The sequence below is a fragment of the Acanthaster planci genome, linkage group LG14, assembly GCF_054643075.1.
Source record: "Acanthaster planci isolate LZ-2023a linkage group LG14, COTS_SCS, whole genome shotgun sequence".
Taxonomy (NCBI): domain Eukaryota; kingdom Metazoa; phylum Echinodermata; class Asteroidea; order Valvatida; family Acanthasteridae; genus Acanthaster; species Acanthaster planci.
The window spans coordinates 9,225,931-9,241,759 of NC_141790.1; the positions used below are offsets into that span (position 1 = coordinate 9,225,931).

A 15,829-nucleotide genomic window follows, 5' to 3' on the forward strand; every position below is an offset into this window, starting at 1 on the left:
CACCAGAGGATAGCACCTCACCCAATGTGGGCTCAGGGCTCATGAAGCCCGGACCGACGCAGACGCGTCGCCTCACTTCAATATGGGGAAAAAAAATCTCCTGTTTTTCTCATCCTCACTTACTTTTTGGTCTGGAGTCTTGAGTGAATTTCAGGGTTTGAAGTAATTAAGAATGAAAGACGAGGCACCAGCTCTGTTTAAAGAAATCCTCATTCTGGCTTTGAGAAAAAATTCTGCCCGGATCTAAAGGTCAGGCCCTCTCACAATTTTTAATTCATACAGCTCTGGTAACTGCAGATCAGTGCGCAGGTTGCAGCATTTTCTGTATTTTAACAATTTCTGGAATCCTCATTCAACATGTCCAGCGCATTTCAGAAGTTGGCACAAATTAAACACACGTGCACGGGGGGGGGGAGGGAACGGCTTTCCTCCAGGGCCACCAAGGACTCCGACTTGGACTTGGAGACTTGAGGAATCGGGTGCAAGGTTTGTAGGCCACCCACCAAATGAGGAACTGGAAGAACTCGTCAAAGTTGACGCTGTTGAGCTGGGGGTTCGGCTGTTTGGGGAAGGTGCAGAGGAAAGCGTTGGCGACCACGCTGGCCACGAAGCGCCTGTCCAGGCACACCGACGATTCTGTCATTGGCAAAGCAAACAAAAAATGTCACTCTTATTAGCTTACTGTCGGCCGGTGTTCACGGCAACGGCTTACAAGTCCGGTACAAGTTGCTTACAAAATTGAAACATTCAAGGCACAGAGTGCTGTGCCATGGACGGGCTAAAACAGTGGCGCTATCATTTTGCAATGCATTGCAGGGAAAAAACAAACTGGGCATCCGAGCACCAGGATTATTATTCCTTTTGGTCAAGGACTTCTGGACAAATGATTGCTGTCACAACTTCCTCTCTGAATAAGCATGAGTTCCCTAACTTTAGTTGTGTTTCATGGGCATGAAAGTCCATTTCTACTTTTGTGTTAGGGCAAAGAACGCAGAACAAAAGCCAAGATTCTTCATGGCTGGATCTCACGTACAGGATTATCACCTGAGTTTTACCGTCAGGGTTAATTTCTTGTTTTAAGAATTGAGTTTGGCTTCCAATGTCGACACCTACATACATGTACACCTACATGTACGTTGTAATATACATGTAAATCAAAATCAGCGAGACTGAGGAAGGCAGAACCCACTGCTGTCAGGCTGACTTAAGAAAAATAACGGACGGCACTGTAGAACAACTCAAGAACTAATTGGAGCTCAAAGCAACTTTGGCTGGAGAGGAGTCTAGGGGTGTTTTGGATATACTGTATGTGACCCGCTCTGCAAAAAGGTGTATTAAGTCGTGCAATGCAAAAACGCTTAATGACCCATTCCATGTGCCAAGGGTGACAATACTTTGAGGCCAACTGCTTGACCAGAAAGCCTCTGTTGCTAAGGAAAACCAAGAGAGTGTCTAATGTAAGTATTATTGTATGTGAGGGCTGCATCACAGCAGCAATGACTTCCAATGCTGGTCTCCAGATCAGTCTGAAACTGTTTCCTCAATGAGCAAGCTGCAGGCTGGATATTAAAACACACTCATGTTCAGCAACGCATTCAGGCACACAGGAAAACTCCAACCCCCTTCCCCCAACGCGTATATGCATCCCGGGATCGTTAACGTTGCCACGCCGCCCTAGGAAACGACAAGCAATGCTGTCCTTCGCGAGAAACCGTTCCAGAAATATTTGCTAAGCGGAATCCATCAAATGTCTCGTTGTATATGTTGGGCACCGCGAAATTTAATCAATTTCCCTATCCACGTTCCAACCCGGCCTCGTCTTAAATCTAGGCACTGAAAAAAATTGATGGGCCTACATACCGCAGCAAACCAGGGGACTCGATACGGTCAACATTAATTTACGGCCAGGCAGACTGGTACTTCAAGGTACATGTGCCGGTACGAGCACGCACCAAGTGCCACTGGAATCCAACCAAGAATAGCAAGTCAACGCGCACACAACTGATGTTGATGCTGTCCGGTGTTAAAAATGTACGATACATAAAAGTTTATTTTCTTAAGTACGCTTGATCATCGCTATTGCTGTTCAAGGCGCTGCATTAATCACTACCCCTACTCAAAATGGATTCTTGCAGTCACACAGAGCTGAACAACTCGTTCATAAAAGCTCCGGTGATGTCCCTGGCCTTGGCTTCTAGCTTTGTGATTTTTAGGCATCTAATATGTTTGACAGAGTACGGGTAAGCATTAATTGCTAATCGGATATTTGTCACTTGGGAAGATGAACGTTGTCGACTGGAATGGTTGCTCTGGCAACCACTGCATTTCACAAGCTGGCTCAGGTGGGACTCCAACGTACTGCCTGGACCCCATTTCAAAGCGCCACTTTAACAGTTAGACTGCACGTCGGGCTTACTACTGTATAGCACAGAAACTGAACTGGTACTATTCACTACGTCATGCCATGGATGTGCTCTTGTGGAGATTTGTATTATTACACTGTTTTGCCTATATGTAAACGTACGTATCATCTAGCACTGTAAAGAAAATAGTGGTAAGTGTCTGATGTGCACACTTTACTTGCAAATCAAATTCTGCCGTGCAAGGCTAGAGCATGGGGCAATTCAATTTGGTTTTGAGGAAAAACAGGTCAAAGCTTACCCCCAAGGTCTGATAAACATCCTCCATTCCGAAGAGAAAGCCCGCAAAAAGAGCGTCTCATTCAAATACAGACATGATGCAGCCCAAATTATTTACTGTGGCTTGCAAAAGACACACGTACACGTACATGTCCGTCAGTTTGGAATCGCTGATAACATCATGAAGATCTTCATTTCCCTGGTACAACTGAGGGAAAATAAGAAGCCTATCCAGTAGATTTGATGAAGGAGCCGCGTTGGGAAGATGCAAATGCAGTGGATTCTGTCATTAAGTAATGTATGTATAATTTTTCTTGTCATTGTTTTAATTTCACTTTTCTACGAATGAGAAAACGCAACAAACATACAGAATGATGACGGCCAATACCGGACCGTACGCATATTGAAGCGCAAAGGTATACTTTCAAGGGTTGTAGTCAAAAATAAAAAGTGGCATTATACTTTTGTACGAACCCTTTAAATCGTTCCGATTGTGCGCAAAATACTAAAAAGGTTTTTAAATTTCGATCTCCAATGCGATGATAACGCAGTATAGGATGTCAAAATTATTACTCACGATTTAAATCGTCTTCACAAAGAATGTATGTTATGTTAAAAATAAACGAGACTCAGGGGATCAGTTGACAGTCTGAAAATGCCGGCACTGATCACAGGGTTCACTGGCTGCCATAACCGCTGTAACTAAAAACCAGGGCCCAATATTTACTTTGTGCAGGTTTTTTTTGGGGGGGGGAGGAGATGCTCACGGTTGATTGATTGATTGGAGCCGTCAAATCTCATCTTGCCGACATGATCATGTGGGCCGCCAATTTGAAATCAATTTGAGGCAGCCTCAAGATTCAGTTTCCTTGGCAATCAGGTTATTTTCTGTTTTCTGTCTGCAGCTGGCATGGCATGTTATGTTTGCAGGCATTTTTTTCCCGGCTTCAAGTCGCTTGTTCCACACCTTGCTTTCAAGTCCTTACAAATAAGAACCATGTCAAAAAGCGTCTGCCAGAAACATGCAAATTTGTGAGGTGTTTCTGACGTTTTTCTGTTTCTATTTTACGCGGAAGGTTTATATTAACCCTAACCCCCTAGGCCTTTTTACCAGGAACCATTCTCAATCCTCCAAAATCCTCCGATTTTTAACATGAAAAAATTGCATTCAGCCTCAATCCTCCAAAATCCTCCAAAATTTCTTGAAAATGTTTTTTGAGGTCTGCCTGCTGCCTCAATCCTTCAAAATCCTCCAGCAATTCCTGTCATTATGTTGAGGCAGTGTGAATGGCATTCTTGAGCTGTGCGGTTGATTCAAAGGAAATATCGGGCTGAATTTGTGCTTGACTAAGCAAAAACAATACAAGGTCTAATCCATGACCTTCACTCATGGCATCCTTCATTATCAGCCATGTACTTTTGCCATTCACCCTCAATCCTCCAAAATCCTCCAAAACCGCCTGAAGGATTTTGGAGGATTGAGGAGGGTTAGGGTTAATAAACAATCTTCGACATCTTCAGAACTTGATAACCGAACTGCTGGAGAAAGACATGTACATGCATGCACAAATAAACCTGGGAGACCTTTTTCATTTATTACACGACGGAACGATCCCAACTTTGACGGCTCATAAATTCACAATGTAATAAGCCACTGTTAGAAAAAAAAAGCAAAAAAAAAGCTGGCTTTGTGAAGAAATTCCCATTCCCATTCAATTCTGCAAGTCTGACAGCTTTTACAAAACACAAACATTCCAAACCCCCCAACATGTTTGGAATCACTTTGATTTTTGGTCAAACATGAAATTTGAACATCACATGAAGTGCTCTTCATTGTCGGGTCTATAATTCTACCGACCACTTTGTGAATTTCAGACATTTTGTGCCAAGCAAAGAGATGACGTACAGACATCCTTTTTATGGCACCCAAAAAAGCCAAGACCGTGAGGCAGAAAAGGCTGCAGTTCCTCGTTACCAATGCATGTACATGTATGCACGTGTAGTGCTTGCATATGGCGTTAAATGTTGAATCCATACATGCATAGATGCCAACAAAAAAAAGAATATATAGAATTTTGTGAACTGCTCTGGTAGGTTACGTATCAAAGTGCCTGGTGTTTACTGTATTTCAGCTTTTCCACATGGTTGAACAAGCTGTTGGATTGCACTGATCTTTTGTATACGGTTCATACATGCCCAATAGAGCACGGTAGACGGGACATACGCTGAACGGGAACATGTGCCCAGGTACTGTATATGTACAACGTACGTGAGCAAGTGCACATTTCTCCGGGGCAAAATCACCACAAGCTTTGTCACGCCGCCCACTTTCCGCCACCGTCTGTAGTGCGATGCATCGGTAGATTTCATTTCCTGTACATGTGAACACTGCACACAGGTGCCGATTCCCTTTAAATTTTTGGATCTCTGGGCTGCGTCGCGCATGCGCCGGTACGGGCTCATTTTCTATTTCAACTTGAACTGGAAGATTCTTGTAATTGAATAAAATACTTGAAAGGAAAGTGGGTTGAACAAAAGAGGCCAATTTCATTGAGATCGCCGGCAAAACGCGTGTATAAAATCCCATACCCTGACCTCGCAGGTTCAGAGCACACTGAGGGAACAGTCACCCAACGTATGTGGATTCTTTAGGAAGAATTGAGAGCATGATTGAGTGGGAAAGAGCGAGGTCATTGGGAAAAGGCAACTTATTTAATTTTTAGATAACTTCATACTTCTAATCACAAAAATGCTTAGAGAAAGAGCGACCCAGACCAAGTGAGGAACCTGCTTTAATGAAATGATATCTCTCAAATGGAGAAAAAAATCATTGTCATTTTACTTTGAAAACTTCAAACAATTCAAACAACACTAAGTGAAAGTGGAATGAAGTCACATGATGTCTTGCGTCATTTCCCCCTTCCTTTCCTGTTATGTTGCAATAAAATACATGTACACATGCATAATGATCTCGGTTCCAAACTGAGGTGATCATCTCTTTAACGCTATCACAGAATTTTCCAAAACTGCAGTAGCTTTTTCCAGAAATTTCAATGAAGGGCGCCGTCGTTCACAGCAATCAAGAATAACATGCTTTTGCCAATGCATCCATTGCAAAAAATGTCTTTCTGTAGCCAAACTGAAAACTCACGAGGACTCTAAATAAGTTCTAAAGCCTTGCTAAATTGTTTTAATTGATGTGAGTGAAAATAATTTGTTAGTATTCAATGATGTCTGGGTAAGGTAGGGTTTGAACCACTGTGTACAAACGTAAGCTTGTGATGTCAGAATACATTGTACGTTGTAAATATTCATGCTGTGAATTTTCAACAGTTGAGCACATTTCAACGCAAGCAGATATCCCTGCAAATGTTTCGTCACGTCAAAGTGGCTTTGCTTTCACCTCAAGTCTGAACCAAGTCTCAGCACTTGAAGCAGTTGATATCACAGCCCAGCTTTCTACCCGATGTTGGATGTTAACGAAACCTACATGTACACACTTGTCAGCCACATGACACATTGCACCGCAGCATTTCACCACGTACATGTACATGTGATAAACCTTGAATGCTTAAGAAATCCCAATTGACTACTGTGAACGCACAGACACAAAAAAACAAGTGAGACACGTGTGGCAACAGTGAAGTGAAAAAAAAAATCACTGGCCAGGCCAGGGAGCGAGGTGTCTCGTTCATGTATACTTGTTTCACAAACTGATGTACGTACACAAGGATACCGTATCATGTGTGAAGAAGTATCTACGTTTCCTTGTGGTTTATTAAAGCAATCCTGTCCAAGTATCCGTCACTTCTCAGGCCAACGGATGAAATGACTGAACAAACAAAAATAAACACAGCTGTAAACAGCAGAAACAGCGAAGGAATGGCAGACCTCATGGTCCTCGTATTTAGCTGCCTGTCCAAGCCGAAGCAACTTGACAACCGCTTGATGCCTTAAATTACCAATGAACTTCCGCATATGTATCTCGTGATAGCTCAGAAAATAACTTTACGTGAAGTAACTTCTGCGTCTGAAATGTGCGTGGTGAGTTTGGACATTGAAGACAATGCTAGACGTGAAATTGCAGGGCCCGCTTTCACGGCGCTGCTAAGAACAATTTCACAGATTTCCTTCAGCACCAAATTTGCTTCAGCGCGAAAAAACTTTGCTTAATAAACAAAGATTACCAGATCAACCTCTATCTGATTGTCCTGCTAACCAAGAAAAAGTTAAATACAATGCCAAAACAGTGTACATTACATGTATGGAGTTTTGGCTGGTTACCTGATTTATCAAGTAAGGTTTTTTTCGTGCTTAAGCAAATTTTGCGCTTAAGCAGCTCTATGAAATTGGCCCGTGGCACATTATACATACATGCTAACAGTGGCTCTGTGTATTTTATGGAAACCGTCAGCAGTCAGCCCAGCAAAAGGCAAGCTTATCTCTGTGTGCAATTTTTACCAGTTGAAATAGTTAGCCATGAAATAGTCCTTACAGTTAGCAGAATTTTTACGCTACAGTAAGCATAACTTTTCTGCACTGTCAAGCAGCACTTGGGCACTGGACCCACTATGTACACGTATCAAGTACACGTGCCCCTGCACGATTAAAAGCTTGGATACCAACCAGGAATTTTTCTGCCAATCAATTCATCTACGTCATTAATCTTCTCCAGTGGAATTTACCCAGCCTGCCAAATACTCGAAGGCCACGTCTGACTGTAAGGGCTCTTGGCTTTATGGAAAATGTCTGCAGCCATAAAAGCAGCGGCTTCCTTAACTGTGTGTTCCTAGTATATTTCTAATCAAAGCAAAAACAATTCTAACATGACCAGAAACAAGGCTCTCAGTTTTCTCATACAGTCGCATTTTGCTGAGCGTTTAAGAGTTTACTCTTGGTTTTGCTTCAAGGGGATAGTAGAAATGAAGGCTGAATATTTGAAACTTTTATATACCTTGCTGTTGCACCATGGACTGGATCGCCTCTTGGGGGCGCCATGCTTCTATATGCCCGGCCAGTCGTGCGATTGTCGGCAACACCCTCTGGAAGAACCTCTCCTGCTCCGCCTCCGAGGCCACGTGCTCTAGGAAGTGGCCCAGCCCCAGGAAGGGGTGTGGCGTCGGGGCCAGGGGGCGGCCCGTGTGCCAACTCAGCTGGGCCGGGTGGGCAGCCCGATAGACCCGCCCCAGGGAGGGCAGGAGGCCCTCGGGGGAGGCGACCGCCCCCAGCCCGGCCAGAGCTGCCCGGAGCCCTGTCCAGCCTGGCCCATCGCAGGGGAGGGGGACTGTCCCGCCCTCCAAAAGAGCAGGCCCTGGCTCCTGGTTGACCATACTGAAATCAAAAATTGGACACAAAGCTTTATCAAATGAAACCTTAGGAATTCTTGTTTTCAAATAAACCACACATAAATGGAAAGAATTTTGTGTCGCATTTAAACCTCAACAAGTTACCCCAAAGAAAACAACAAGACTTAAATGCATTTCCTAGAACAGTCATTTTTTGCCCGGTGTGGATAAAAATCAAGGATGCAAACACATCCCAAAAACTTGCACAAACAATTCACATACTGTAAAAGCAAGACAACCCCCCCGTGCGTGGATTCAGGAGGGACCACAAAATCCAAGAAACATGAAAGGGCTGTGAACTGAATCTGCTTGCCCTGACAAAGGTACCCAGTTACCGAAAGCTCGGCAATAAGATAACTCCGAGCACTGATTGTATGATTATATTTTGGTCGATACTGGGACCAAAGGATCCTCTTGGGATTTTTTTTTTCAGTAACGGACGAAAAAAACAACATGGGGCATCTGGGAACTGGGAAGGGCCAAAGCTCCGCTACTTTTGCATGAGTAGCATTTTACGTTTGCTTCAAACTGGTATGAAGCATGATCCGTACGACTGCAGGTAACAAAAGAACCGTGATGGCAGCGAATGATCAGAGATCTCAAAACCGGCGACACCATGCCACTGGATGCTCAACGCTCTACTCACCAGTACTTGTGGACATACTGTACAGGGGTAATTCCAGAAATTAGGGGTCCAAAGGTGTGACTTTTTGTGTCCCTGTTACATCTGACCTTTGTTATTTGACATGGAAATATCACCGGAATTGATTTCAGACCATTACCATTTGTTTGGCAGGTAATTTGCATTGATTAATCCTTCTTGGAAGTTTTACAAAAAAGTGTTCTGAACTTACAAAATCATGTCAGAGGTGACAGGGACACCAAAAAAGAATGGACCTGTACCTGCTGGAATTAGCTATATGCATGTGCAAGTTGTCACAATTCATCTCATTTGCTGCAACTGCACTCGGAATTTTCTGAAAACCGCACCCAAATGACTCCCAAATCGTCCATTTGGTAATGCAGAGGGATGAGGTTAGAAGGGCACAGGTGCTTGATTGCTATTGGCATCTGATTCACGATACATATCTCAATCTTGGGACTGCAGGATCTGTTGTGTGCAGAACTCACTGTGTGATTGGCCATGTGATTTTTTTTTTCATCGCATACATGTAGAAACAGTTTAAACAGTCAGAAAATTCACCCTCTGCAGGAACATAATGTACAAAGATCCACCTGTCCATACATGTACGGACGCACAGATACATGCATTAAAAAACCCTAACCCCCAAGCGAGTATATGTAAAATCGTATTGAAATTAGAGGATTTGGGACTGTCAGGGTTAATTTGACGTCAGTCTGTTATCAGTTCAGATTTGCGACTCCATTATGTGGAAGTGGGCCGATGATGCGCGCATTTATCACTCACTTGCATCAGCGGCTGAGCAGCACTTAGCCCACGGGCAATCACGGCCACATGATGTTGCGCTGCTGTAATGCCCTCGTTACGTCGAGGCATGCATTGGCTGTGCCGCAGACCCTGGGCTGCCCAATGTGGTGTGTGCTGGCAGACTAATGCATTATTATCAACACAAATCGGGCTTGATGGCTGTGCGTCTCGTGGGGATTGTTGAATCGTGGCCAAGTGCTCACCCCGTTGCCATGATGGGGTGTCTAGGCACTGAGACATTTATGGTCTTCAAATGTGACTCAACATCGGCACGTCAAAAATCGAAGACTACATGTAACAAGGTGAAGCTAAACTTCCACAATTTCGTTCTTCTTTCAATTTACAACTTCCATGTACAATGTACATGCAAGTGTGCTCTTTTTTGTTAATACAAGAACCAGCTCATTAGTATTTAGTAAACCAGCTCTTTTGCTTATGTGGAGACAAGCTTGTCCAGAGCCAACTTTGGGGAAATTTTACAATCAGACCACATCAAAAAGTTTACAAATATAAAAAGGAATGAAAATGAATTGCCCTTACAAATTCTAAGAGGGAAAAACAGTCAATGTAAATGAGCATGAGTTCACACAATTTTGATTTCCAAATAACTAAACAAAAAATCCCGGAACAATTTCCCCGCAAGGCCCTTCTTAATCTTGTCCTGTCTTATCTCAACTTGCCATTAATAAATGTCCATGTTCCCATATGCTGACATCAGGTTGCAGTGAACCGATTCAATTGAAAATTGCTGCTGAGCTCATTAGCATAAAAAGTGCCTCCACCGATTCATTGTTTTGGCGGGAAAAAAGGACCGACTGTGGAAATATGGGCCAGCATCAATTCCCTGGGTTGTGGAGCTTCCATCCGAGGACACAGTTGACACGATCACGGATGGAAAATGGTCCTCCGTGCCCGAAAAAGAGGGAAGCCATTTACAAAACGGCGGGGAGCAGGCTTGGGGTGCGTTTGTTTTGCGTGAATAATTACAAAAGTAATTGGCTAATAACCCACCAAAAATTGAAAAAAAAAAAACGGAAAGACTGGGGTCAAGACAATCATTTAATTTCGGTACGAGAAACTCCAGTAATGTGGGCTTGCTTGTTATTGAGCCCTGAACTTTCTCGATTTTACACTGGGGCTCAAATTACTAGTTCACTGCCTCGGCCATCTCTGCGTCTACCATACTTGTGCAGACAGAACAATTTCTTGGTTACTCTACACTCAACAGGGCTGTTTGAACAACAGACCTAATCCCTGGGCTGAGTTGGTAATCATGGTAATTACTACAGACCCGCCCTCCCATTAGGCAGGCTGAGGGTTTAAAGTTGCAGGTACAACCTTCAGATACTAAAATACTAGTATTTTCAGGCTGACTTTGATGGCAATCCGATAAATTTTGCAAAGCTCTGCATTTATATCAGTTTCATCCAATGGTTAATAGTTGCTGCACCTGGCATGCTTTAAGCACCTGTTCACAATTTTTTAGGTGAGGAACAACGGCCTTCATATCTCCAGTAGGGGCTGTCCAAAGGTCAAATTTCTGGAGGCGTGATAAATCACTGGACCTGACCATGGTTCAAATGTCCCAAATGTGTGTTCTTTCCCCTTGACAACAAATTGATTTCAAACAATGCAAGTCTGTTCAGAAGCAAAGTTCAAAATAAAAAGAATAGATAATGCATGACCAACAGAGATACATGTACATGTACACTGTTGTCAATGGTGGTTATCCAATGTTGTATTTATGTATAACTGAAAATTTTAGGACTTGGGGCTCAAGACCATTTAAACTCACACGTGTGGTGGTTTGGACTTGCGTGTAACTCAAATCCTAATTTAACCAAAATCCTCAGACTCAACTGTCGTACTGTAACTCAAACTCAACACGGAGGACTAGTCACTTGAGCAAACATGTACATTGCTGCCCTCCTGCAATTCCTGGACCTATCTGTACATGCGCGCATATTTCATGTGCATGGTGAAAACGCCCTTGCAAACTGTCAAAGAAAGTACAGACTTCATGGCAATTTTAAATGTCAGTTATGCAGACAAAATACAACTGCTTTCAATTACATGTCATCTGAAAAAGAGCAGGCTGGTTGGAAATTTTCTTTTTTTTTTTTCAAATGCTGATTCAGTGTGCCTTGCGTGTTAATTAATTGGTTAAAAATAACCACAGTGAGAAAGGTCAGGGTGACATTTGTTTCAGATGAAATGAACAACTCTTTGTTCACCGGCAACTGATGCGGTATTACAGTCCAGCATGAACAGCAAAGGGGTCAATTTTACATTTCCCCCAAAATTCTAGCCCCCCTCCCCTGTGATTCAGGATCATGCTGTCAAAATAGGGCATAGGTACATGTAGGTCGGGAAACCAGACACGGAACTACTTTTTTCCTAGCCCAGTATATTATAACACATTCTGAGTACCCCACCGTCAAACCAAGTGACTTGTGCCTTGGACTTCAACCAGGTGCCTCCTGAATGGGACTCAGACTAAATCCAAGTGGCGAGCGACTCAAACTCGACCCACGGGACTCGTGGCACGAGACTCAAACTGGACCCATGGGACTCTGAGTACTTGTATATTATAATTTATTAATTATAATATCTTAATATTAATTACTGGTGACGTATAGAAGTACATGAACACTTCATGCAATCTCCAAAATCCAGTAGGCTCAGCAGTTCATGTACGGTATCAATGTGGCCTTGTAAATGCATGTATATGCATACACGTACTTGTCCGAAGAGACCATGAGATTTACATACCGGATACACGTACATAATTGTGAACCACTCTGTGAAATTGAGTCTTAAGTCGCCAAAGTCACTTTGGAGTAAAAAAGTCCTTTTGAATAATTTCGCACCGTGTAAATCAATAGGAACCCACAGCATTTTTCACCTCGGAGTGTCAACTTTCATCAGGATGCCAAAGTGAGTGATACATGTACATAAAAACAAAAACTCAATTTGATCTTTCCAATACAAATGAAAACTCAAAAAATGGCTTTGGCAACTTATGACTCATTTTCACAGAGCGGGTCTCATATAGTCTTTTACTGTTGCCTTCCTCAGTAAGTATTCATGAATAACATAACTCACTTCTGGGAGGCGGTGAATTTGATACGAAAATATAACCACTCACTGCCGTTAAGTATGGGACATCACAGCACTGCAATCTTCTCATCCAAACAAAATAAACTGAAGTTAGTGCTTTTACTGCATGTTCAGAAACTGAAATTGTCTACATGCACAAAAATCAAATGAATTTTCTTTGTTAATTTATGCTAATTTACACAATCCGTCAAATACAGATGTGTGGCCACGAACATTGTTCATGTACATGTAGCTATTCCTAGGACAACTTGGCAACTCAACTCCCGACAGGTAAATGATTTGACTCGAGTCTCTGCAACCAAAGGACTCGACTTGAATCTCTCATAGAGACTCGAGTCTCAAAAAGACTAAAAGCAATATTTTTTGGAGAAAAGAAATATTTGAAATCGGACTGACGGCACTGCTTTTATACTGATTGTATTTATTGTTTTTTTGTTCAACAATTGTGACTCAAATTGACCCAAGCTCAGTCCTCAACTCAACTCAACTACACAAAGTGACTCGACTTCTTGACCTAACGACTCGACTCCAGTCACCAAATTTAGTGACTTGTTACAACACTGCCACAAGTGGGTATGCCACCGTAAAGAATGTGCAACAGGTTGATTTTTACTATCTACATGTACTATGTGCAATGCTCTTTATTGTTCAATCCGGTAGAAAATCTCAGGAGTCAGGACTTTACTTCCCTTCTTCAACACAATCTTCTTCAACCGTGATTTAGACAGAAAAGGAAAATTGGTTGATGGCAGAAGGATCAACAGATCATGCCACAAAATCACCCAGCACTATCATAGCAATTCACTGGATAGAAACTCAACTCGGACTTTGTCTTTGGGGGTAATTTTGGAATTTGCGGGGTAATGGGATATTTTGGACGACTCCAAGGTACATGTATGTGTTGATTTATATTTATTGGAAAATTTACAGATGAAACAGTACAAATGCATTCACGTAAAGAAAATGCATGAAAAATGGAAATAAAAAATGCACGAAAAATGAAAGTAAAAAATGCTTTACCAAAAAAAAATGCCTTACCATGCTTACCAAAATAACCAGTAGGCCTACAAGTTACAAAAAGTAGACAACTGGACCAAATATATGTTCGTACAAGGATGACCAAAACGGGTCAACAACAGCAAAGTGCCATGATGTATACGGTGGGCCTGATACAGTAATAAGCCTTATCGCAAATACTGCACGGCTGATTCTGTGTAATGGTAGAAAGGCATTGTGGGAAGGCAAAAAGTTCAATGTTTGCTCCCTTTTCCTTCCCACAATGTCTTTCTACCATTGTGTCAAACTACCCACGCAGTATTTGCAATAAAGCTTACGGACTGCCAAACAAGGTTAGCTACTTATAGGGACCCAGGCTAGGCCTAGGCCTATACAGTTTTTCGTGTTCCTCATTTAGGCCTACAACAACTTTTCATCTTGAACGATGTACTGTACGTATGTAGTGTGCTGATTCTTTGCTCAAGGCAGCTAAATACATGGAAAGAATTCGCCATATACGGATATCGCTTGACACCCTGTGCACAAATCCTATCAGACTGGTCTGAAAATCCCATTTTTCTAAATTCTAAGTGATAATGAATAAAATAAGTAGGCTAGTCAATGCAGGGAAAAATCAGTGGCGTCAGTATAAAGAATGAAAGATCTTCCCATGTACACTGAAATCGGTAACTTTGTTGCACTTTTTACCTACTTTTACTGCGGAGTTCACCGTCCACTTCGCTAGCTCAATACCGACTGAGCTTGGGACTAGACTACCGACAGTGTTAAATTAAAAGCGTGAAATTTCTTTCCGATGCATAGGAATTATCAATTAGGCCTAAGGCCTCCACGCCATGCACGCGGCACGAATGTTTCACTTTCAGTTTCGACTTGCTCCGAATGAATGCCAAGAAATCTAATGCTTACAGCATGCAGCAGACACCCTTAACAAAGCCACAATCTGCAGAAATATTTCTCGAAGGTTACCTACCTAGGTTTCAGCACAGAAATCGCATCAGCCAAAAAAACCCACAGGTTTTTACTTCCAAGTGGAAAGAAATTCTCCACACTCGCCGTGAACTTGCTCTCCCGGTCCCCGAATTTAGTATGTATTAGTATGGTACCTTCTAAGCAGTAATTAAGGTTCATGTTCACGCGTGTATGAGCTGCTTCCCTGGACAGGTGGAGGACAGGTACCGGTCTAATTACGTACAGACGGCTGTTTCATGGGAGTGTCAGACCAAGTGGTGGCGCTATTTGATTTTAATGGTACACTCCACAGACATAAAATAATAACCATAAAGAAAAGAAAAGGCGAGTGAAACCATGGTGAAACGAAACAAATGGAGGAAAGGGGATGAAACCTCTCAATAGATCCCTTCCACCGTTAAAGGCTTATACTTTTCCGCTAATAAGTGCTGTGCCCCCCCCGAAAAAGTTCTGTCCCCTAGAACATATCCTTGCAACGCCAATGATCAACTAGTTTTAATTAATGGCGCAGAGAAATATGAAAGGGCTGCGTAGCACCGTGATCAGAATACAGACAGAAATATTATTTAATCAGTGCTCTGAACTGTGTAATTGCCGAGCTTTGGGTAACTGGGTACCTTCGTCAGGGCAAGCAGATTCAGTTCAGGTACCCAGTTACCGAAAGCTCGGCAATTACACACAGTTCAGAGCACTGATTATGTATTATATTTTGGCCTTAATTTAATGGCGCTCTCTATTTAATTGTCACCCGAGTATCTTGGATTCCACCCCACCGATGTAGGTGATATTTCACCTTTCCATCAGTCAGTAAAGTTTGGAATAAATCCTGCTTTGTGCCTTCGGATTTAAGATTCGTGTCCATTTTTTTTAGTACACTAGTACTGCATTAAAAACAAACTAGAGCTAACCCGTCTACTGACAACTCTTCCTGATTGTTCTTCAGTTGTGTATTACATATTCATATTCATAGTGTGCATGCAAAATGAAACTGCTTACACCATAAAAACAGCGCTTAGAGTTTGCAAAGTACCAACGTACTCGTTTACATGTTGTAATATTTTAATTACACAAAATTGTGTTTAGAAATGTGTTTAAATGTATTATCTTCAGGCAAACATGAATTGTCGGTTATTGGTTGATCCATGGCAACAAACAGTGTGATATGACCGTATTGCACGGTTCATATCAAGCCTAGCCCTGCGTACTGTTCTAACTCAATGCATTGTGCTATTTTGACGTTTTTTCTAAGCGATCGCACATCTGTATATAACTGACTTTAAATTCAAAAG

The 15,829-nt window shown here is 42.4% G+C and overlaps 1 protein-coding gene across 2 annotated transcripts in view; it reads right to left on the reverse strand.

Moving 5' to 3' along the window:
• Positions 1-14,670, reverse strand: part of LOC110980795 (uncharacterized) — a 29,417-nt gene extending 14,747 nt beyond the window's left edge. For both annotated transcript variants that reach the window (XM_022237771.2, XM_022237770.2), the window contains exons 1-3: positions 14,542-14,670; positions 7,594-7,970; positions 504-636 (exon numbers count right to left, since the gene is read on the reverse strand). In XM_022237771.2, coding sequence (XP_022093463.2) covers positions 504-636; positions 7,594-7,969 — 509 coding nt within the window. In that variant the 5' untranslated portion in view covers position 7,970; positions 14,542-14,670. The remainder of the gene's footprint in view (positions 1-503; positions 637-7,593; positions 7,971-14,541) is intronic.
• Between the last annotated feature and the right edge of the window lie 1,159 nt (positions 14,671-15,829).